Genomic DNA, 26,020 nt, shown 5'->3' with positions numbered 1-26,020 from the left:
GTCAACAATGTCCCATCCTTACTGTACACAGCTTGGATGGTTCCCTGCTTCCCCCTCCTGAGGTGTCGGACAGTTTTCCAGAACAACTTTGGTGCCGCCTGAAAGTCCTTCTCCATGTCTTCTCCAAACTTCTCCCACACCCGCTGCTTTGCCTCGGCCACGGATGAGGCTGCTGCCCTTCGGGCCTGTCGGTACCTTGCAACTGCCTCGGGAGTCCCCCGGGATAACAAATCCCTGAAGGCCTCCTTCTTCAGTCGGACGGCTTCCCTGACCACCGGTGTCCACCAGGAGGTTCGAGGGTTACCGCCCCTTGAGGCACCTAGGACCTTGAGACCACAGCTCCCCGCCGCGGCTTCGGCAATAGAGGCTTTGAACACCGACCACTCTGGTTCAATGTCCCCAACCTCCACAGGAATGCCCGAAAAGCTCCGCCGGAGGTGTGAGTTGAAGGCCTCCTGAACTTGGGCCTCCTCCAGACGTTCCCAGTTCACCCGAACTACATGTTTGGGCTTACCAGGTCTATCCAGAGGCTTCCCCCGCCACTCGACCCAACTCACCACCAGATGGTGATCAGTTGACAAATCCGCCCCTCTCTTTACCCGAGTGTCCAAAACATACGGCCTCAGGTCCGATGATACGATAACGAAATCGATCATGGACCTTCTGCCTAGGGTGCTCTGGTACCACGTACACTTATGAGCATCCTTATGTTCGAACATGGTGTTACAAACCAGTAACAAACCACCACTCCGGTTCAGATCAGGGGGGCCGTTCCTCCCAATCACGCCCCTCCAAGTGTCTCCATCATTGCCCACATGTGCGTTGAAGTCTCCCAGCAAGACTAAGGAGTCCCCTTCAGGAGCCCCATACAGGACTCTTTCCAGGGTCTCCAAGAAGGCCGAATACTCTGAACTGCTGTTGGGTGCATAAGCACACACAACAGTCAGAGTTTTCCCCCCCATAACCCGCAGGCGTAGGGAGGCGACCCTCTCGTCCACTGGGGTAAACTCCAACAACGAAGCACCTAACCGGGGACTTGTGAGTATCCCCACACCCGCCCGGCGCCTCACACCTTGAGCAACCCCGGAGAAGAATAGAGTCCAACCCCTATCCAGAAGTAAGGTTCCAGAGCCGACGCTGTGCGTAGAGGTGAGCCCAACCAGATCCAACTGGTACCGCTCCACCTCCCGCACAAGCTCCGGCTCCTTCCCCCCCAGAGAGGTGACGTTCCACGTCCCCAAAGCCAGCTTCTGCCGCCCGGGTCTGGTCCGTCGAGACCCTCCGCTTTCACTGCCACCCTTCTGGCAGCGCACCCGACCCCATCAATGTTTCCCGTAGGTGGTGGGCCCGCGGGACGGAGAAGCGGAGGTGTTGCCCACGTTGCCTTTTCGGGCTGGGCCCGGCCGGGCTCCGTGGCAAGCCCGGCCACCAGACGCTCGCCGACGAGTCCTCCTTCTGGGCCTGGCTCCAGAAGGGGACCCCGGGCTTCCTCCGGGCCGGGTATCCTCACTTCTTGTTCTTGTTTCTTTCATGAGGTCTTTTGAACCAATCTTAGTCTGGCCCCTTGCCTGAGACCAATTTGCCATGGGAGACCCTACCAGGAACACAAGGTTCCAGACAACACAGCCCCCAGGTTCATCAGGGCACACAAACCTCTCTACCACGGTAAGGTGCTGGTTCTTCAGAGAGGATGTATGAGTTGTTAATTCAGATTATTTGTACAGTGGATGTACATGGTCTTTAGTTTGCTAGTTATTATGAAGATTACTTCAGGAAATTGTACACATTCAAAGTGTTCATGGTTGCTAAGGTGGTTGCCATGGACGCTGCTATCGAGTGATGTTACAACCCTGTCTCCTAAAAATTACGTTCCCACAGAATTAAACTGCATTCTCAATTACGTTTAGTTAGAAACATATTTTCTCCCACGTTACGTTTGTTATGAACGTATCTCAAATACGTTTATTTTCTACATATCTTCTAGAAACATATTTTCTCCCACGTTACGTTTGTTATGAACGTATCTTAAATACGTTTATTTTCTACATATCTTTGCCATTTATTGTCTTGCTTATAATAATGATAATAGTAATTTATAAATATCATTTTAGAGCACACATTTGAAATCGAGAATCGGGCTCGATATAAATAAATGCACCGTTATGGTGTAAATATAACCTACCTACCAAATGGATCAAATATAAAAGTCAGCCGAATTAGTGTTGATACTGCAAGGAGACGTATTTTGTGAAAAGAAATGTAAGATGTTGTTTAATTGTTGATATATTTATGATCCACGTCACGTATTCAGTTTTGGCGCCATTTCTTCCTGTTTGTCCAGAAGTCTTCTCATCAGGGCCAGGGGCCTCATTTATAAAGGGATATACGCTCAAAAAATGGCGTACGCCAGTTTCTACGAAGTGTTTTTTGATTTATAAAATACTAACTTGACGGGAAAATGTGCGGTCCTTCACGCAAACTCTAACCCATCCGTGCGCACTAAGCACAACAACGGGAGAGACGAGAAACTGCGACACAGTTGGCAGAAGGAAGAATGGAGAGAAATATGTTGAAATAATACCATAAATAAAATGTTACCTCTCATTTATCATATATGAATAATTCATTTTCAAACAATGATTAAACAAACGCCTGTTTGCGACTCCTCAGTGCACACAAAAACATAACTTAAATACGGATATGTTATTTAAAACCACCTCGAATATGTTGTGTTAATGTTATGAAATGTTTTCTCATAAATGATGAGGTAAGCAGAAGGACAGAATTACGTCTAAACTGACGCCGTTTTGCATTTCTATAGGTTGTAGATACGAGCATGGTGCATAGCATACTATCATATTTAATTGTGTTTTATGCCGTTTTCCAAGACTTGATAAGTCGCTCATAAAACACAGGAGGTATGGAAACTAAGAACACCATATATTTGGTAGATTTGGCAGTTGATATAACACAACACATTAGTTGTATTTCCTTTAACAGGTGAATATAGAGTTGCTGCAGTGGAGACGCTGCGCACAGCTGATAACTGGAACACAAACCACCAAATAAACATGAATTGACTCCACTCCGCAGGGATCTCCCGATACCTTCTTACAGTTGCTCATCATGTGGGGGTCTCCTGTCCCCGGCACAAACACACTGACACACTGCCTGTCTTTTTTAGCTGTTCTGTCGTCATTTCCTGCGATCTTCTTCATGCAGTCAGTCAAAATAAATGAATGAATGAATGGGCGTTTCTTTGACTATTTATAGGCAAATATGGGCATTACGTGAAGCCCGCAAAAGCTGCGCCGCATTTCGAGTTGATTGTGATTTATAAAGGGAAACCGGCGTAGGATGTGCTGCACTTCCCTCGCCGGTACGCAATGTTTTGTGAATCGGAACATTTCTGTACCTATTTTTTTGCTTTGTACTACGTAAGCAACCTTCCCACGTGAATCCTACGCAAGGCGTTATAAATGAGGCCTCTGGGCTCTATAAATAAAGAACTACGGCAGATGTGTAATATTTAATGCAGCCGAACCGGGTATTAAAATGCCGTTATGTGATGACTTACAACGAAAAAAGCAAGACAACTCGGAATAAAGTATTATTTTATTTTTTTTAAATGTTTTCGGATTTCACATCGCATAAACACCATATCCCAACGTGCACTAAAACATCCAATCAGCGGGCTGAGGATCTTTCCTACGTCTATTTCCGGTATTGTTCCTGTGATGAGAGTTCACATTTATGCTACATTGAAGGGTGGAATTGACTACACATCTTCAGAAACATAATTTGCTTCAGATATAACTCATAGCAATATTTTAAGAATAACCCAGTTAACAAACACTAGGTAAAGTATTTTTCCTTCAGTAATGAAGATGTAATTCCAATGTAGACACACCTGGGGTCGCTGTTCAGTCTGTTACGCTGAGCCATGCATTGTCTGGAACGTAAAAGGGACGAAGAAGACAAAGTGAAGTGACGTACTTCCGGTTCAACATGAAAACATTCCCAATTAAAAAAACAAAAACAAATCGCTAAATAATAAGATATAACACTGGCATGTAATTTACGTTAGAATAAATAGAATGGTTTTGAATAATAGATGAGAGTAAAATCTACGTCACTTTACAGCCCCGCCCATTTTTTGGGAAACCAATGCTGTCATTTGAACAGCGATCAAGCCTGAAGCCACAGAGCTCTTCTGTTACTGTCCTTTCTTCTTAGAGGAAGTACAGAAACACGTCACTCTGGATTTGTTTTAATGTTTGAGGTACAATAAACGACACAGTTAAAACTATTATATTCTGCCTCGCTCATGAGAGTAACAGCTGGCAAACTTACAGCCTCGCCTACTGATTTTAATTTAGCCATATATCGAGCCCGATTCTCGATTTCAAATGTGTAGAAAATAAACCTATTTAAGATACGTTCCTAACAAACGTAACGTGGGAGAAAATATGTTTCTAGAAGATATGTAGAAAATACAAATATTTGAGATATGTTCATAACAAACGTAGCGTGGGAGAAAATACATTTCTAGCTAAACGTAATTGAGAATGCAGTTTAGTTCTTCGGGAACGTCATTTTTAGAAGACAAGGTTGTAACAGCACTCGATAGCAGCGTCCATGGCAACCACCTTAGCAACCATGAAAACGTTGAATGTGTGTAATCTTCGTAATAACTAGCAAACTAAAGACCATGTACATCCACTGCACAAATAATCTGAAATAACAACTCATATTTCTCGCATCAAATGACATCAAAGCGCATTTTAATGGCCAAACTAACCTTAAAATAGGCATTTTCCACCGAGAATAAAACGACGGTCGGCCATGTTTTTTTTTTCTTCTGCGGAGAGAAAGATCACGTGACACAGACGCCAGCCATTGGAATAAATGGAGAAAAAAAACGTAGGGATCTTACAATTTCAGAGGCGTTTTTGTAGAAATACTACGTCCTACTTTGTTGACCAACGTAGATGTGAGACTGGGTTGTCATTTCGCAAAATATTTTTGAAAGTGATTTAAAGAGAATAGGTTCATATAAGTTGGATAACTCGCTATCACAGCTATCTCTCTATTGCAAATGATTCCCTGAAGGTAATAAGATAAGACTTTATTCATCCCGAAGGAAATTGTTGTGCCAGAGTAACAAAACACAATAAACACAGCAGCAAAACTGTTCACTAAAAGTGCAGCAAAAAGAGCAATTAAACATCTACAGACAACATGAAACATAGAAACATAGAAACATAGATGGTCACACAATCAATGCAATCATTATTAGCAGTATTTAGTAGTTAGTAGTGCAAAAATTAAAACGTAGTGGCAGTTACGTAATTGCACGTTATCATAGCATTAATAATATAATATAATATTCCACATAGTTATATATATAGCAGCGAGTGTATTGCAATGATGTTAATTATATTGATATGTATATTGCACATAGTGTTGGTGTGGAAGTTCTCAGTGCCCTTTACTTAGGGGTGAAGAGTTAAAGAGTTTGATTGCCACTGGGAGGAAAGACCTCCTGCGGCGCTGTGTGGTGGTTATCGGTGATCTCAGTCTATGGCTGAAAGTGCTCCGGTAGGAAACCAGTGTGGCATGCATGGGGTGAGACCTGTTGTCCAGAATGCCGAGGAGTTTCCTCAGCATTCTCCCCTCTGACACCACTGCCAACGACTCCTGATCCACTCCCAGGACAGAGCCTGCTCTCCTGATGAGCTTGTTGAGTCTGTTGGCATCAGCTGTCTTCGCCCCGCTGCCCCAACACACTACAGCAAAGAAGATCCCACTGGAGACCACCGAGTCATAAAACATCTGCAACATAGTGCTGCAGACGTTGAAGGACCTGAGTCTCCTGAGGAAATACAGGCGACTGGCGTTTCTTATATAGGGCCTCAGTGTTTTTACTCCAGTCCAGTTTATTGTCTATGTGGACACCCAGGTAGCTGTCCACAATGTCCACATCCATGCCCACGATGGTAATTGGGCTTGGGGCGGTACTCCGCTTCCTGAAGTCAACCACTAGCTCCTTAGTTTTTGTGACGTTGAGCTGCAGATGGTTCTGACCGCACCACTCCACAAAACTGTCCACCACACTCCTGTACTCAGCTTCCTGATCTCTGCTGATACAGCCCACAATGACAGAGTCATTGTCAGTCAGTCAGTATCTGGTGTGAGGGTTAGGGTTAGGGTTAGGGTAATGTTGTGAATCGAGTGGCCTGTGTTCGTCGTCCATAACATAACCCCACCACCACCATGGGCCACTCGATTCACAACATGACCCTAACCCTAACTGTACCCCTACCCCTCACACCAGATACTGACTGGTTTTCGGACCCCCCCCCCCCAGACCCCCCCAATAAAGCAAAAATGCACGTTTCAGAGTGGCCTTTTATTGTGGCCAGCCTAAGGCACACCTGTGCAATAACCATGCTGTCTAATCAGCATCTTTGTCACGATCACAGGTACAGATCAGAACCCAATAGCACGACTCAGATACAACCAGTATATAGTAATGTTCAGTTTATTTCAGGTCAAGGACAGGCAAAACCAGTAAATCCGTCAGACAGGCAGGCAGGAATCAAAAACTGGGCAGGACAAAACTCGGGACTAGAGCACAACACTCACTGGAGAGCTTGGCGGAAACGACAAGACAATCTGGCAAAGGACAACTGATAATGAGGTGGTATAAATACTGTGGAGTGATGAGGGAATGAGTAACAGGTGAGGAAGGGCTGAGGAGACCAGGTGAGGGAAATGAGCTAATTACAAGGGCCTGGAGGAAAGCGGGATCTGAAATGACAGGAGAGTTTAGATGAGGCATCAAACAAACAATAATAAAAGTTTCTAACTTGTGACAGAACCCCCCCTCTATGGACGGCTCCTGACGTCCTACGAGGTTGATCGCGATGGGCCTGGTGAAAGTCAGTAATGAGAGATGGGTCATAGATACTGCGAGCGGGCACCCATGACCGCTCTTCAGGATCATAACCCTCCCAGTGTACCAGGTACTGCAACCCTCTACCACGTCGCCGGGACTTGATGAGGCAACGGACAGTGTAAACAGTCTCCCCGTCGATAGTCCGGGGTGGTGGTGGGGGTGTAGAGGGGGGCTGAAGAGGGCTCACTTGGACACGTGGAAGGTAGGATGAATCCTCATAGAAGGGGGCAGACGCAGGCGGACAGCTGCAGGATTGATAATTCTAGCTATGGGAAATGGCCCTACAAAACGGGGAGACAACTTCTTTGACTCAACTCTGAGAGGGAGATCCCGTGTGGAGAGCCAGACACGTTGCCCTGGGGAGTACTGTGGAGCTGGCTTGCGACGGCGATTGGCGGTCCGTTGATAACGGTCGGAAGAGCGCAGGAGCGGGCCTTTAACCACATGCGTCGACATCGGCTTACAAACGCCTGTGCAGATGGGACGCTGGCCTCCCGTTCCTGTGCCGGGAAAAGGGGCGGCTGGTATCCGCGGGAGCATTGGAATGGAGAAAGACCAGTAGCAGAACTAGGAAGGGTGTTGTGGGCATACTCAACCCATAGAAGCTGCCTCGACCAGGAGGAGGGAGTGGAGGAAGCTAGACAGCGTAAGGCAGTCTCCATCTCCTGGTTCATTCGCTCTGCTTGACCATTGGACTGGGGATGGAATCCGGACGAGAGACTGACACTGGCTCCCAGCAGCCTGCAAAACTCGGACCAAAAACGAGAAGTAAATTGTGGTCCCCGATCAGACACAACGTCACTGGGGAGACCATGCAGCCTGAACACATGTTGTAGCATGATTTCAGCCGTTTCCTTGGCAGTAGGTAATTTGGTTAATGGAATAAGCCGGGCAGACTTGGAAAACCGGTCTATGACTGTGAGTATGACTGTGTTACCGTCTGAGGGTGGTAGTCCGGTGACAAAATCCAAGGCGATGTGGGACCAGGGACGATGAGGGATAGGCAAGGGATGAAGAAGACCGGAGGGAGCTTGGTGTGAGGTCTTATTTTGGGAGCAGACTAGGCAAGCAGCAATGAATTCCTTGGCATCCTTCTCCATGGAAGACCACCAAAATCGCTGTCGAATCAGGGCTAGGGACCGTCTCACTCCTGAGTGACAAGCCAGGCGGGAGTTATGACCCCACTGGAGAACCTGGGTACGGAGATTGGCAGGAACAAACAGACGGTTAACAGGACAGGCACTTGGGGCTGGGTATTCAGCATGAGAGCGCTTGACCTTATCCTCCACCTCCCAGGTCACCAGACCAATGACACATGTAGAAGCGATGATATTCTCAGAATGAGATGGAGAGCTCTCTGGCTGGAACTGGCGAGACAGGGCGTCAGGTTTGATGTTCTTAGAACGAGGTCTGTAAAGAGAAAAATCAAAGCGTGTGAAAAACAGAGCCCACCTGGCTTGACGAGAGTTCAGCCTCTTAGCTGAACGGATGTACTCCAAATTTTTGTGATCCGTCCAGACCACAAAAGGCTGCTCTGCTCCCTTCAACCAGTGTCTCCATTCTTCCAGGGCAAGTTTCACTGCCAACAGTTCTCGATTTCCAATGTCGTAATTTCTTTCTGCTGGAGACAGCTTCCGGGAGAAGAAGGCACACGGGTGCATCTTCTGATCCTCGGCCGACCGTTGAGAAAGAACTGCCCCAACTCCAGTGTCCGACGCATCTACCTCTACAGTAAACTGCTGAGTAGAGTCTGGAAAAATCAAAATGGGAGCAGAGGTGAAGCGTGACTTTAACTCACCAAAAGGCCCTTCGGCCACCCAGGACCACCGGAAGGGAATGTTCTGAGAGGTGAGAGCTGTGAGAGGGGTTGCCACCAAACTGTAGTTTCGAATAAACCTCCGGTAGAAGTTGGCAAAACCCAGAAAGCGTTGGAGCTCCTTGCGTGTTGAAGGGCGTGGCCAGTCAGTGACCGCCTTGGTCTTTTCAGGATCCATCTTGATGTTTCCGGTGGAGACCACAAATCCCAGGAAAGGGACTTCTGTGGTGTGGAACACACACTTCTCTGCCTTGACAAAGAGGTGGTTCTCCAAGAGCCTCTGGAGGACTAGGTGAACATGGACCACATGCTCCTGTTTAGACTTGGAAAAAATCTAAATGTCATCCAGGTATACAAAAACACAGATATTGAGAAGATCCCGCAGAACATCATTCACCAACCCCTGGAAAACTGCAGGTGCATTGGTGAGTCCAAAAGGCATGACTAAATACTCATAATGTCCACTAGGAGTGTAGGAGTGTTAAATCCCGTCTTCCACTCGTCCCCCTCCCTGATTCTCAACAAATGGTACGCATTACGTAGGTCCAGCTTGGTAAAAATAGTAGCGCCTTGTAACAGTTCAAATGCAGAGGAAACAAGTGGAAGGGGGTACCTGTTCTTGACAGTGATGTTATTGAGTCCTCTGTAGTCAATGCATGGGCGCAGAGTCTTATCCTTCTTACCCACGAAGAAAAAACCTGCACCAGCAGGAGATGATGAAGGCCGGATAAGCCCTGCATCCAAAGAGTCATTGATATACTTCTCCATTGACTTAGTTTCAGGAGCCGATAAAGAAAAAAGTCGACCTCTAGGAGGAGAAGTACCAGGTAACAGGTCCATAGGACAGTCATTAGCACGATGAGGCGGGAGTGAGGTGGCCCGAACTTTGTTAAAGGCCTCTTTAAGGTCCCAGTAATCCTTGGGAACACCGGAAAGGTCTTCACACTCAGAGATCCTCGGCTGACTGGAATCAATTGAGGAACTATATCTTAAGCAGACAGCATGACAATGAGCACTCCACTCTCTAATAGTCCCTGAAGCCCAATCTATATGAGGATTATGCCTCCTTAACCAAGGAAACCCCAAAATGACAGGCTGAAGTGGTGCATGGATAAGGTGAAAAGAGAGTGTTTCGCTGTGATTACCTGACATGCTCATTTGAACTGGAGTTGAACGGTGTGTTACTCTGCAGAGAAGACGACCATCTAGAGCTGTAGCATTGATGGGCTTCTCCAAAGCCTCCCGACCAAGTCCCATTTGAAAAGCCAGTGTTATGTCCAAAAGACTGGCATCAGCACCAGAGTCAATAAGAACTGCCACAGTGTGCATTTTCCCCAAGCAGCTCAGCTGAGCATGGGTTAGGGGTCGAGAGGGCATTTCTAAAATCATACGGCTCACCAGCGCCCTCTGGATGACTGGTGAGCCCTGTCTTTTACAGGACAAGAGAAGGCAAGATGACCCTGCTGGCCGCAGTAAAGACAGCAGTTGTCGCGCAGGCGGCGCTGTCGTTCTGCCTCGGAGAGCCGGGTCCGCCCTGTTGACAGCTTCATAGTATGTTGAATACTTAAAACGAAAGTTAGTTATAATTAAATATAATCAATTATATTCTTGTATAACCCACAATGAAAATGCTTCATATTTTAGGTTTTTCTATATTTACAGCATAAACAAAACAAAGTGGTTTGTTTAGTTGAGTGTAAGGCCTAACAATGATTTATGCCCTAATCTCTGATAAGAGAGTAGGCAGTTTCTTTCCTCTCCTCTCACAGCAGGGAGCGGGGCTCCAGACTTAAGCAGAAACACATGGAGGCCTCAAAAAGGTGGTTATGTCATAGTCATAGAATATGTCCAGTCATGTTTTGTTTTACACAAACTTGGGAAGGTGTGTCTTATGCCAGAGCCAATAGAATATGTTGGTTGGGTATAGAGGAGGTGTTTGTGGGTTTTCTATCCGGTTTTTTGAGCATAAAAAGACTGGCTTTTTTGGATTTCGTCGGGGAGAGGGGGGGAAACCCCTGGTATACTCTCTCCCGGTAAGCTCTGTCCTTCGGAGCTGGGTTAGACGGCTCTCGGTAAGGTTTTATGCTGAAAGTTAATAGAACGATCCGGAATACATGATTTTATGCTGGAAGTTGCTATAACGACCGGAATAGATGATTTGGGCTTTTGAATGAATATGAATTAAGGTTTTAGATAAAAAATATATAACCCCATTTTGATATGTTTTGTATGATTATAATGTGTTAAAAGGTAAAGACTCTGTATTGGTTTGGACCTAATTTTTCTTCGCCAGAGCTGCTGCTATTCCTCCTGCATGTTTTAGCTTCCTATTAGCAGGGTTCACTAACATGGTTTGTTGATCTAGTTTAAGATATTCAATAATTGACATTTATTATTTCCAACATTCCTTTTCCCTGAATATCGTGTCTAACAATGTGTTTTCTTCTAGGATTAGTAGATACTCATAAATGACATTTTCTAGCTTTTATCCCTGTAGGGTGGAGGTAGGGTCTCAGACATTATACCACCTGCTTGTGGCTCTCTGTCCAAACGGTAGTCTGACAGGAAAGTATTTAGGTCGCGGTACGCCCGTGGGTCTGGGCTAAGCTGACCAGGGCGAGCAGAAGCTCCGGATGTTGCTTCTGTGTATCCCTCCCTGTGTGGTTGGCTCTGAGTCATTAAATTGCGTTCTAACCTCATCAGCCATTCTTTTTATTTTATTTTTTATTTTATTCAAGGGTTACGTTCACTCTTTTATACACATGCAAGTTTTTAGGCTTTTACTCACGCCGGATGTACAGTCCGACTATACCGTCTCTCGATTCTAGGTTCTCTTCTGGATTCAGCTAGTGCATGCGGACACCTCAGTTAACGAGTGTTATGTATCGAGCTTCGAGCTATTTCAACAGCATAGGTACCTTTAAACCTATGTTATCTTTATTAAATCTCCCATTAACTCTTCCCCACGTTATGTTTTAACGCAAAAATTCAAACCGCAGCTCTTTGACAAGTCCTACCTATAAGTTTCAAAGCAATTTGGACAGATACTGAGCAGTGCTCCTACGGCTGACTTCACTAGCCAACAAACGTGTGATTAAAGGGACCACAGGGACTTCTCAATTTGGCTAGGGGAAAAAGAACCTACTTTAGCTTCTTTAACAGACAGCAATATCCGATATAATATAACCCTCAGTCCGGTGCAATAGTATCACTTAAATTACTACACTTTAAGTTAAAATATATATTCTAGGATTCGGGTAGGTATTTTAACAAGACTTTCAGCCTGTATTTCGCTGATTTGTACTCATCGACTTTTTTCACTAGGTCGTTTTGGTTCTTGTATTTTGACTCTGTACAAATATTATTTTTCACAGAGCCCCACGTTGGGCGCCATGTTTAGAGTTCTAGGTGAGGCCCCGATTAATTTATTCCGGTAAATTACTCTGACCTCACTAATTGACCCGACCGAAGTTACTGAGTCTATGTAAGTTTACTGCTTGGCTCAGATCCACCAAACGTCAGCAAGATCTCACCTCTATTAACTCCCCGAAGAACCAGGTTCAATTAACTGCTGTTTCAATTCAGACAACTCTTTTTAATCTGTTTAAGCGATCCCGAAGGATTTTGGTATCAGTAAATGGGGTGTGTTCCTACCTAAACATGTGTGTGTGGCAGGGTGCAATCTTACATTTGAAGCAGGAGAGGAGAGCACAGGTGTCCTTTAAGTTGTCCCAGTCCAAAAGGTGGGATCAGTTTATTTGAAGAAAAATAGGTCCAAACTAATACAGGGTTTTTACCTTCTCTCTTTACAACATTATAATTATACTAAACAACACACAAAAATGATGCTGTGATCATGTTCACATATGAAACTTTAATTCACAGTCTTACATTTATTACCAAAATGTTTCCCTTTACCTGGACAACTCAGTTGTGACATTCTCTCATACAAAGACTGGTGATAATAAAAACCCATTCAAAATCCCGCAATGATTCGGAGGGATTTCCTCACGTGGGCAGGTTTCACTAAACACTCAAAATCCCGCAATGATTCGGAGGGATTTCCTCACGTGGGCAGGTGTCACTAAACCATCAAAATCCCGCAATGATTCGGAGGGATTTCCTCACGTGGGCAGGTGTCACTAAACCATCAAAATCCCGCAATGATTCGGAGGGATTTCCTCACGTGGGCAGGTGTCACTAAACCATCAAAATCCCGCAATGATTCGGAGGGATTTCCTCACGTGGGCAGGTGTCACTAAACCATCAAAATCCCGCAATGATTCGGAGGGATTTCCTCACGTGGGCAGGTGTCACTAAACCATCAAAATCCCGCAATGATTAAAATCATTCCATGCAGCATTCAAATCAATTCACTCAGCATTCAAAGCAATTCACTCAGCATTCAAAGCAATTCCCTCATTCAAAGCAATTCCCTCATCATTCCAAACAAGAAATGCAAGAGATATTCACCCAGTTTGAGAGAACCTTACCGAGAGCTATTAACCCAGCTCTGAAAGGACAGAGTTTACCGGGAGAGAGTATACCAGGGGTTTCCCCCCCTCTCCCCGACGAAATCCAAAAAAGCCAGTCTTTTTATGCTCAAAAAACCGGATAGAAAACCCACAAACACCTCCTCTATACCCAACCAACATATTCTATTGGCTCTGGCATAAGACACACCTTCCCAGGTTTGTGTAAAACAAAACATGACTGGACATATTCTATGACTATGACATAACCACCTTTTTGAGGCCTCCATGTGTTTCTGCTTAAGCCTGGAGCCCCCCTCCCTGCTGTGAGAGGAGAGGAAAGAAACTGCCTACTCTCTTATCAGAGATTAGGGCATAAATCATTGTTAGGCCTTACACTCAACTAAACAAACCACTTTGTTTTGTTTATGCTGTAAATATAGAAAAACCTAAAATATGAAGCATTTTCATTGTGGGTTATACAAGAATATAATTGATTATATTTAATTATAACTAACTTTCGTTTTAAGTATTTACTTCATACTACGAAGCTCTCAACAGCCCCAGCTGCATTGGTTCAGACGAGTTAGAAAATCCTCCTCTCACCTGTTCAGTAGCATGCGCTGATGGGAGAGGCGGAGCCTGAGGGGCGACGGAGAAAACCCTCTCTCTCCTCCGCTCCCGCAGACGGCAGTCAATGCGGATGGAGAGAGCCACCAGCTCATCTAAATCAGCAGGAAGGTCCCTAGCTGCCAGCTCGTCTTTAAGGCGATCCGACAGACCGTTGTAGAAGGCATCGAGAAGTGAAGAAGCATTCCAGTTACTCTCGGCGGCTATGGTACGAAACTCGATGGAGTAATCGGACACAGATCTCCCTCCTTGCACCAGGTTAAACAGTCCCCGAGCTACCTCTCTTCCGGGTGTAGCGTGATCAAAAACTTTACGCAGTTCATCGGAGAATACGCTTACAGACGAGCAGGCAGAGGATTGTCTTTCCCATTCGGCGGTACCCCAGTCTTTAGCTTTGCCCGTGAGAAGAGAGACAATATACGCCACCCGGGATCTTTCTGTTGGGAAGGCGGAAGGCTGAAGCTCGAAGGCGAGGGAACATTGGACCAGGAATGGTCTGCACGAACCTGGAGCTCCAGAGTAGCGTTCCGGAGGAGGCAGGCGTGCATCCGATGCCGGAGGACTCTGGATTCCAACAGCGGAAGCTGGAGTTAGTTCCGGGCCATGGACCGTTGCAGGACGGGTCTGAAGATGATCACGGAGATTCACAAAGGTCCGTTCGTAGCGAGCGGCCATCTCCTGCATCGCTTCAGCCATGAAGGTAGGCTGCTGCTCGTGGCGTTGTAACACGATATCGTGCGAAGGCGGTTCTGTCGCTGAGTCGGCTGGATTCATGTTTGGCCAGATTGTACTGTCACGATCACAGGTACAGATCAGAACCCAATAGCACGACTCAGATACAACCAGTATATAGTAATGTTCAGTTTATTTCAGGTCAAGGACAGGCAGGGTCAAAACCAGTAAATCCGTCAGACAGGCAGGAATCAAAAACTGGGCAGGACAAAACTCGGGACTAGAGCACAACACTCACTGGAGAGCTTGGCGGAAACGACAAGACAATCTGGCAAAGGACAACTGATAATGAGGTGGTATAAATACTGTGGAGTGATGAGGGAATGAGTAACAGGTGAGGGGAAGGGCTGAGGAGACAAGGTGAGGGAAATGAGCTGATTACAAGGGCCTGGAGGAAAGCGGGATCTGAAATGACAGGAGAGTTTAGATGAGGCATCAAACAAACAATAATAAAAGTTTCTAACTTGTGACAATCTTGATATGCCACACCTGTGAGGTGGGATGGATTATCTCGGCAAAGGAGAAGTGCTCACTATCACACATTTGTTCAGATTTGTGAACAATATTTGAGAGAAATGGTTATTTTGTGTATATAAAAAATGTTTTAGATCTTTGAGTTCATCTCATGAAAAATGGGAGCAAAAACAAAAGTGTTGGGTTTATATTTGTGTTCAGTGTATATATGATATGTTTTATAATGATTGATCATGAAAGTGTTCTCAAAGCTGGTGAAGGTGCAGCTAGTCTGAATGACTTTGTAGACTGCAGGGTAGCTTGTGGATTTACTCCAGGTGGAACTAAAGTCTGATTCAACACTTTATATTTCACATCATTCATCCACATCTGTAAAGTAACTAAAGGTATTAAATACATGTAGTGGAGTAAAAGTACACCATATACCTCTGAAAGTAAAGTAAAAGTAGCTCAAAATTGTACTTAAGTACAGTACTTGAGTAAATGTACTTGGTTACTTTACTCCACTGGTTATCCCAAACGTTATGAATATCTCCAGCTAACGTGTGGGTGTGAATAAGGGTTCCATAAGCCCCCCCGATATTAGTTTTTGGTTAAGACATAATTACAAATCAACTGTGTGACTTGCAGTTATTGTGATGAGGCTCAGGTTGCTCTGTGTTGCTGAATGGCTCCCTGTGGAGCTCAAAGGCCGTCCTAAAGTCTCTCCAACTAGCAGAGTTTGTCTCCATTGTATGCACACAATTCGGAAAGCTCGAAACACAATTCATCTGGAGAACACTTGCCTTTTAAATGTGACTCCTTAAATACCAATGGGCTCCCTCAGCGGTCCACTGCGAAACTGTCTAAAACAGGCCTCAGGAGATTTCAGAGAAACGTTTTCTTCTTCAGTCAGTTCAGTCAGAACATGTTATTGTAATAATGTAGTTATACTGTGTGTACTAAAACATTGTTATTAGTATAGTTATTATAAATAACACAATAGAACCACTTGCCCACACACTCTTTTGAGGACACTGCCCATCCTTTTTCTAAAATAATAAACACAAGGTATAAGGTACGCTTCTTCTACCTCCTAATATGTGTCCATGTGTCTTGTGGGAAAGTGAGCTTAGATTATGAGAATTACATCATTTGGACCATTATATTATGAGATAAAAGGAGAAGCCACTTGTGTTGTTGTGTATAAACAAAACAGTTCATTCAAATATAAAATATACTTTAAGTAGTTATGGGGTTTCTCAGTGTTGGATTGGATATTTCATGTGTAACAAAAAGCATGCATAACAAGATTCAAGATTCATGGCACAGTGTTGAGTTTGAAAGACAATCATGAGCTATATTAAGAACATTACAGCCTCTACTGAATTAGTTTTGACTGTCAACATAATTGAGGTGCAATACTTAATCACTAGTGTGCCCTTTCAATGAACTCATTTAGCAGAAGTGTGTGTTTGTATTGATGTTTTATAGTTAGTACTTTGTTCCTGTTCCAGCTGGGGTTCCCTTTCTGATCACAGCGGAGCTGTTCAAACAGTCTCACCGGCCGGCAGCCTAGTAGGAGGGTCCCTGAACTGGCTGTCTAACTTCACTGTGGGCTTCTTCTTCCCCTTCTTACAGGTGAGAGCTGTACACTGTACCACCCTCTCGTAAATGCTGGAGCTTTGTAATAACATTGATCACATGAATATGCTCTGAACTGGTTATTCTGTGCAATGACCCCCTGCTTAGTTTTGTATCCATCCCTATTATTGGCCCTAAACATTTTCACAAAGCTCCTAATAGAAACGGGGTGTTACCTATGCATTGTTCACCTCTACTTGTTAACAAATCTTCCCTGTTGGACTATCTTTGAATCATCAGATAGCAGCTACATTTTATTACAACAGCAGGCTGACATTTCTTTTGTCTCATTCGTTGACTCCAGCAGTCCCTCTGTCTGCTGGCAGTTACGCCGTCCCAGTGTGCTGCATCTGGAGCCATTAGGCTCTGTGTATTTGCAGTCACAACACTGCACAGTGTGCTTCTCAAATCTGATTGGGAGATACTGTGTCTAACATGTTGAAAGTGTGCATTAGGTCCTAGTATGCTATCCGAGGAACGTCAGTCACTGACAGCCCTTCACCGCTGCAAAGAAAAGCATTCTCAGAAAATGCTTAAGTAATTGCGCTGGAGTTGTTGCAGTGTGCCTTTCTCATTTTTGTTGTGTCTTCTTGCAAGCCCACGTCACTAAGAGTGTGTTCTTCCTTTTCCCTTTTTTATTGAGAGTTTGAGGGCTTTGCCCATAGACTGTATTTTCTGTATAAACATGCTAGGTCTCTGGCCCTGAGACAACCAAGATTATTTCATATTCCTACTTTTATGACATGTGTCTTTACTATTAGTCCACCAGATGCCACTCTTACTCTTATTAAAGACTTGGCAGTCTTGGTTGATACAGATGCAGTACTTAGGTTGTGGCTACTGTACTGCCATATTTTTCTAATATATGTTACATACATATAAATATATTTACAATCCGGACTCAGATATGTATATATGTTCATTTAATTCAATTCTTGTTTTAACAGCTACTTAACTGTATATCATTTAAATTGTATCTATATTTTATTAATCTTGTGTGAATCTGTACTGTACTTTTGCTCTCACTCTGTTGCTGCTTAAACCCCTGAATTTCCCTCTGGGATTAATAAAGGTCCATCTTATCTTATGTTATATTGTATGTGAGATATGAGTGCTGTTCCCACGGTGAACAACAGTGCAGTATAAAGTCCAGCTATAGACTGGGTGGTGTAGATCAGGCTGATAGAGTGGGGAGTAACACAATGCGTACCTATCAACTTTTTTTTAAGTCAGAGACATGTGTGATCAGTAGCTGATCATTTAGAGAAGTTACAATGTGATAGTATAATTTCTGAGTTGGTCATGTCAAGGTTTAGTACATTGGCAATATACGGTAACACTATGCTATAACTAGGATGTATGATTCAATCACCTTGAGCAAAGGATATGATGTGTGGTATGTGCTTGATTTTCAAGCAGTTGAGTGTTATGACTCTTCAAGTCACATTCATGGAGCTTCCAGAAAAGTCTCAATGTCCGGTTCATAATTACAACAACCTTGTGCTGCATCATGTCTGTTCTCTATTAACCTATGCAAAAAACCTTTGATTCATTGTTCTATCCTCATCTCTAAATCATTCTGCCACTTTAACCCACAGATGTCAGCGGGGTCCTACTGCTACTTGGTGTTTGCCACTATTTGCATTTCGGTGGCCATCTATGTCTACGTTGTGATCCCAGAGACCAAAAACAAGACCTTCATGGAGATCAGCCGCATGTTCTCTAAAAGGGAGGCGGTACTGGAGACCCAAGGCCTGGTCCACGTGGACCAGCTAAAACTGAAGAAGATGAACGGCTACGGTGGTGTGGAACATGCTTCACTGGAGTTCGACAGCTCTTCATCTGTCCCTTAACTGAGTTTCAGGCGTTGGCTGTGACAGGAAAATCTTTTGTTACTTCCTCTTTGCAATTCCAGTATTTTTCATATGTACACATTATCCAAGTACCATCTAACCTGGTCACATTTATAGTTGTGTTGAATGCTGATCAACAAATAATTTTGTGATAGATAGATGTAGGTGTTGTTATTTTCCAGATAGATCAGGGCTGATAGGAGGGCAGTGGGGACGGCATCCTCTGTGTATCTGTTGGCTTTGATGCATAGTGGTGAGGGTCCACCACAAGTTGGGAGCTTGTTTTTTAATATAGAGCAGTGGTTCTTAACCTTCTTGGTCTCGTGGACCCCATTCTATAAGAACCCCCCCACTCATCTGTGATGGTTCTCCTTCCTTTTTTCTTGTGTTAAACCCTTTGTTATCGTATTCAACCCAACTGCTCCTTAGATGAGAATCACTGGTATAACTCACCCTCAATACGAATGCATTTAAACTTGACATTTAGATTTATTGTCAGTGAAAAATAATAACAATAAGCAGTAGCAGTTTCTTTTTTTACTTTTTTTTCAATATATTTGTTATTGACATTTGACAAATGCCTTTTTCTTTTTTTTACACAAAGATAAAATAAAGACATAAAAAGCACGAACAATACAAACTTTAGGGAGTGATCAGGACTTCACAGTAAAATCATATGTTTGTAAAAATAAAATCTGGCCTATGAGGTTTTACGAAATCAGTCCACTTTCTCCATCGTGACACAAATAGTTCCAGTTTGTGATTGACAGATGATATTATGCTCTCCATTTTGTAAATGTTCATTGTAATATCCATCCATGCGTTTAAAGTTGGGCTATCAGGTGATAACCACTTCCTTGTAAGAGCTTTTTTACTCACCACCAGCAACAGATTTAATACATATTTGTCTTTGTTAGTCCATTCTTGAGGTATGAGTCCAAAGAACAAACTTACTCTCCATGGGCACATGACATTTGAAAATATCATGTAAGGCTTTATGTATCTCTCTCCAAAAGACCTCAATAACAGGTAAGTCCCAGAAAACGTGAGAATGATTTGCATTTGAATTTCCACATTTTCTCCAGCAGTCCGGGGAGTTACCACCATAGTGAAACTTCTGAGAGGGTGTTATAACATATCTTATCGGGCTTTTCCAACCAAACTCCCTCCAGTTATGTGAACTGGTACATTTCCACTGATATTTTCATATTGTTCTCCATTCCTCCTCAGATATGATAACCCCTCCCACTTGGATTTCACATGGTTGAGTGTATTTTAAGATTCAACAGCCCTTTATACATACAGTACATGAAATAACTTTGCTATCTGTTTTTGAATCGTATGCTTTTTTAAATAGTTATATCACACCTGCACTTGACTCTGTTATAGTTTTAACCTTTTTGTTAACATAATGCTGCATCTGTAAGTATCAATAGAAGTCTTGTTTTTCTAATAGGAATTTCTCTTTAAGCATTTCAAAACTAAACAGCGTTCCCTCTTTAATTATGTTAGATAATTAAAGAAAGCATCTTTCTTGAGAATGCTCAAAAAAAGCATCTGCGGTCTCCGGAGCCTGATAAGAATGTGTGTGTACAAAACGCAACAAACTAACTGATATGTGTTGGGTGCAGGCTCAAGGGTGTATGGCACTCTCAACTCTTTCCAGGACATGCCGGGGCCCTGCCTGCCAGTAGCTTTGCCGATATCTGTGTTGATAGGTAATAGATTAAGAGCGGTGAATCAGCTTAGAAACAGGAAGTGCTCAAACGTTCGTGTGAGTTTATCAAATTTAGAAGTGATTCCATGTCAGCCACAGCTTGTCACAAAAAACATTACTGATAGTGTATTTAACAAACTTAAACTAGCGTTATTAAATGTCAGGTCTTTGGCAGGAAAAACATTTTTAATCAATGATTTTATCACTGAGCACAATCTTGATTTTATGTTTTTAACGGAAACATGGATTGAACAAAATAACAGTGCAGCTGTTCTTATCGAATCAACCCCTCCCAACTTTAGTTTTATGAGTCAGGAAAGAACGCATAAGAAAGGGGGTGGAGTTGCTATTTTGTTCAATGATTCCCTTCAATGCAGGAAGTCATCTTATAGGAACTTTGCTTCTTTTGAATATGTGGCCCTTCAGCTGAAATGCTCCTCTCGAGCTCTGTTCCTAAATATCTATAGACCACCCAAATACTGTGCAAGCTTTTTTGATGACCTTACTGAACTGCTGTCTATAGTGTGTATTGACTTTGACCGTCTAGTCATTGTTGGTGATTTTAACATCCATGTTGACAACCCCCAGGACAGAGGGGCTAAAGAACTGTTTTGTGTTCTTGATAACTATGGACTGACTCAGCATGTGACGGAGCCCACGCACAATAAGGGGCACACTCTGGACTTAATGATCTCAAAGGGTCTGAATATCTCTGAGGTTGTGGTGACTGATGTTGCGCTCTCTGATCATTCCTGTGTTTTCTTTGAGAGCTCTATTTCTGTTCACAAACATGTTCAAAAAGAGATAACCACAAAGCGATATTTAACTGAAAATACTAGGGAAATGTTTACTGAGAATTTTTCTTCCACACTTGCCCCTGCTAACATCTCAGTAAATGAGCTAGTAGATCATTTTAATTCAAAAATTAAAAGTTGTATAGATGCCATTGCTCCAACTAAGGTAAAGGAAGTGATTGGCAAGAAAATATCTCCATGGAGAAAGGCCATGACCGTGAAAACAGAAAAAAAAGACTAACAAACCCCCCATGTCAGTAGCCTCTGCATTTCTATCCACCAGGCAAGGATTGTGCCTCCTTCTTCACTGACAAAATTCAGAAAATTAGACAAGCAGTCAGTGCCTCTGCATCAGGTACAGCAAATGTGTTGTCCCTGTGTCCACTTAAAATCAATTCAAACACCATGACACAATTCCATCAGATTAATGATAAAAACCTAGAGGACATTATTCAACTTCTGAAATCCTCCTCCTGCTGCCTTGCTATTATTTTCAAAAATGTTTTTCCTTGCATGGCCTCAGATCTACTTCATATAGTAAACAAATCTCTTCACCCTGAAAACTGCAGTCATTAAACCGCTCTGAAAAAAGAATAATCTAGATGCTTCAGTAATGAACAATTACAGGTCCATATCAAACCTCCCATTTCTAGGTAAAATCATTGAAAAAGTTGTTTTTCAACAGTTGAGTAATTACTTGCATTTAAACTGTTTTGATGTGTTCCAGTCAGGCTTTCGTCTAAACCACAGCACTGAGACTGCTCTTGTTAAGGTCTTCAATGACATCCACTTAAACACAGACAGTGGCAGAACTTCAGTGTTAGTATTATTAGATGTCAGTGCTGCGTTTGACAATGTTGACCACAACATATTACTAGACCGACTAGAAAACTGGATGGGACTTTCGGAAACAGTTCTAAATTGGTTTGAATCCTACTTAAAGTACAGAAAAAACTTTGTTTCTATAGGGAAATACACATCTGAGTTGACAAATATGACATGTGGGGTACCTCAAGGCTCCATCTTGGGGCCTCTTCTCTTCCTAGAACAGTTTAATTCAGGTTGTAAGTGCACATTTAAGTCCCCCCCGCATATTAGAATACCTGTAGTTTCCATTATAATGACATCAACAATTTTCTGGAAGAAATTAAAATCACTTTCAGGAGGTGCGTAAACATTCAACAGAGTAATTGGATTTTCATCCATGTTACCCCTTATTAAAACAAACCTGACCTCCTTATCTTTCATTTCAAAGACTTTCTCAAAGTTTAGCTTGCTTGAGATGAGAATAGCAACTCCTCTTCTGTGTCCTGATTTGTATGAGGAGACAAATACATTAGTAAAACCCAGTATTTTAAGTTTTTCATGTTCTTTATCGTTTAGATGGGTTTCTTGTAGGTACACTATATGGGGTTGTTCTTTTTTCATTTTAGTTAAAATCTTACTGCGTTTAATCGGATCCAACAGCCCATTCACATTAAAGGAGATGCATTTTACTTAGTCGTTAGCCATTTGTCTCCTACTTTCTGTGTTTCAAATCTAACGAAGAAAAGAATAACAGTCCCTGAACAATAAAGAACAACAAAACATGTAACATAACAAAGGTGTGATTCCAAGGTTAAGAGTCTCCCGTGGATTACCCTTGCCTGGGCTAGAGAGAACATCCAGCCATGGGGGAAAGCCTCTCTCGCCTGTGGGTTGAGGGCAAACAAAATATAAAGTACCTGTTCATTTTAAATCTAGATCCGCTCACCGAAGTTTTCCAAGTTATCCAGATGTCACATCTCCTCTGAGGGGGGCGAGGGCTCCCTCCTGAAGATCCGTAGTTTCTCTCTGATGCCCTGCTCTCGCGCATCCTCTGCCCCCTGTGGTTCAGATCCTCCGACCACCTTCCAGGCATAGCGGGCCAGTTGCTCAGCCAGGCTCTCCTTGGACTTGGTCCAAGGAGAGTCCAAGCGGATCTTGTTCTGCTTTAACACCCGTTTCGCTTTGGAGTATTCCTTTCGCTTCTGCAGGACTGCAGGGGGATAGTCTTGATCAAAGTATATCATTCTTCCGTTTAAAAACACCTTTTTCTTTCCCCAGGCCCTCCGCAAAATCTCTTCTTTCACTTTGTAGCAGTTAAATCTGATTATTATTGACTGTGGTTTGTCTCCTGGTCCCCCGGGGGGCTTTGGGACGAGCGACCGGAGTGCCCTCTCGATGTGGACCTCGGTAGCGGGGCGGGAGGACAAGGGTGTCCCATAGTAATTTTTCCACAAAGTCCACCATAGATTCTCCCGTCTAGATCTTCCTTCTTGGTCGAGTAGTTTGATTTCTTGCTGAGTCAGCACTTTCATCATCTTAGCTAGCACCTGCTCCACGTTTTGAACACGGTCTTCCATCTTTTCAATTTGTGTCTCTGCCTCGGCTATTTTTGTATTAACGTTGGTAAGCTCAGCCTTAATATTGCTTAGTTGTTGTTTCATGTCCTTTCGAAAGTCTTCAGAAATAGATTTCTAGCTTTATGAGTTACTTTGTAGTCTGCCGACTGAAGCTCTGCGATTACTTTTAATCAGTCCTTCTTTGCTCCAAAAACAATGATCTCAGTGTTTTGTTTGTTCAATTGGAGAAAGTTCTGAGTCATCCAGTCATTGATGTGCTCAATGCACTTGCTCAGTGTTCTAATCGGAGAGTAGTCTCCCGGTGTAATTTTTAAATAAATCTGGGTGTCATCTGCATATATGTGATAGCTTAGATCGCTGTTTTTAATCATTTGAGCCAGTGGTAGCATATAGATATTATAAAGCAAAGGTCCTAAGATGGAGCCTTGAGGAACCCTGCATGACATATTTGTCAGGGTTGATTTGTAATTGCCTATTGAGACAAAGTTTGTTCTGTCCTTTAAGTAGGAGCTAAACCAGTTTAGAGCTGTTGCTGAAACTCCCACCCAGTTTTCAAGACGGTCGAGCAATATGTTGTGGTCAACAGTATCAAAGGCAGCGCTGAGATCTAATAATACTAACACTGATATTCTGCCACTGTCTGTGTTTAAATGGATGTCATTTAAGACCTTTACAAGTGCAGTCTCAGTGCTGTGGTTTGGTCGAAAGCCCGACTGAAACACATCAAAACCGTCAGTTAAAAACATGAAATTACTCAACTGTTGAAAAACAACTTTTTCAATCAATTTGCTTAAAAAGGGAAGGTTTGATATTGGCCTGTAATTATTCATTACGGTTGCGTCTAGGTTATGCTTTTTTAGGAGCGGTTTAATTACTGCAGTTTTCAGGGCCTGTGGAAATACACCCGAGTGGAGAGACTTGTTTACTATGTGTAGCATATCTGAGGCCAAGCAATGAAAAACAGTATTGAAAAAATCAGATTTCAGATGTTGGATAATGTCTTCCAGGTCTTTAGCATTTATCAGACGGAATTGTGTCATGATGTCTGAATACTTTAGGTGAACATAGGGAAAACACATTTGCTGTACCTGATACCGAGGAACTGACTGCTTGTCTAATTTTCATGATTTTGTCAGTGAAGAAGGAGGCAAAATTATTGCAGGCCCTGGTGGAAAGAAATTCAGAAACTACCGACACTGGGGGGTTTGTTACTCTGTTGACGGTAGCAAACAAGGCATGTGAGTTGTTTTTATTTTTAGTAATGATGTCAGAGAAGAACGATTGTCGTGACCAAACCCTTTGAGACCCTCAGAGAACTTAGACTAAGTTAACTATCTAAACACACACAGAGAGTCCTTTGCCTCACCTGATCTGTAGTTATCAGTCTCTCAGTCTGACTGGAGAGGACTCTCCTCCACCTTGTTGTTGAAAAAGCTCCTTATATCCGTTAGCGCAGCTAGCTAGCACCAGATGCTAACAACAACAATAAACGTAACCGGTGCGCGCGCTTTATCTCACTCGCTCGCGCCACACATACACACCCTCCCGAGCTTGAATGACACATGACTCGGGTCCTCCCGATGGCCAGTAGCCTACGGGCCTGGATCATGACACTCAGATTTATACCACAATAAACCCTGCCGACAAAGGACCATTACAATCTCTGAAAAGCTGCATACAACAAATCAGCACCTGGAGGAATGACAATTTTCTGCAATTTAATAAGGACAAAACAGAAACAATTGTTTTTGTTTCTAAAAAGGACCGGGCCAATATCAGAACTCAATTGGAATAAATACTGTTGAAAACATCAGACAAGGTCAGAAACCTTGGTTTAGTTGGATTTCAATTTCAAAAAGCACATCTAAGGATTCACAAAATCAGCTTTTTATCACCTGAAAAACATAGCCAGACTGAAAACACTTATGACCCAACACGACCTCAAAAAACTAGTCCATGCATTTGTTTTTAGCAGACTTGATTACTGTAACAGTGTTTTCACAGGTCTATGTAAAAAATAACAACTACAACTCATCCAGAACGCTGCTGCCCGAGTCTTCACCAAAACTAGGAGAATTTACCACATCACCCCAGTTCTAAAAAAATCTGCACTGGCTTCCTATTACACAAAGGATACAGTTCAACATCCTACTTTCTACATACAAAGCACTTAATGGCTTGGGACCAAAATACTGTCAGAGCTCTCAGATCATCAGGAGGTTTACTCGTCATCCCCAGAGTCAGAACTACATTTGCTGAAACAGCTTAGTTTTTGATTGTGTGTTTGTTATGTTTTGAACTATTATGTGTTGAAGAATGCCTATGTGAAGCACTTTGATTGCCTCTGTGTCTTAAAATGTGCAAGACAAATAAACTAACCTTGAAACTTGAACCTTGATGAACCAAAAATAAATAAATAAACGAGTTTCAATGTTTTTTCATATTGGATATGGTATGTTATTGATCATGGCAATGTTCTTATGATTTTATGATTATTTAAATGTATACAGTTCTGTTTCATATGGGTGTTTCCATAGCTCTAGTCTCTTTATTTCCCCCTCAAA

At 43.1% G+C, this 26,020-nt stretch overlaps 1 protein-coding gene across 1 annotated transcript in view; it reads left to right on the top strand.

Moving 5' to 3' along the window:
• slc2a15a (solute carrier family 2 member 15a) overlaps positions 1-18,561 on the top strand; it is a 309,661-nt gene extending 291,100 nt beyond the window's left edge. Inside the window, 3 exon segments of the mRNA XM_034101155.2 lie at positions 16,582-16,638; positions 16,641-16,705; positions 18,307-18,561. Coding sequence (XP_033957046.2) covers positions 16,582-16,638; positions 16,641-16,705; positions 18,307-18,561 — 377 coding nt within the window.
• The last annotated feature ends 7,459 nt before the right edge of the window (positions 18,562-26,020 follow it).

This window comes from Pseudochaenichthys georgianus, chromosome 15 (assembly GCF_902827115.2).
Source record: "Pseudochaenichthys georgianus chromosome 15, fPseGeo1.2, whole genome shotgun sequence".
NCBI lineage: Eukaryota > Metazoa > Chordata > Actinopteri > Perciformes > Channichthyidae > Pseudochaenichthys > Pseudochaenichthys georgianus.
The sequence above is the reverse complement of the archived record's forward strand: the minus strand, read 5'-3'. Positions and strand labels throughout refer to the sequence as shown.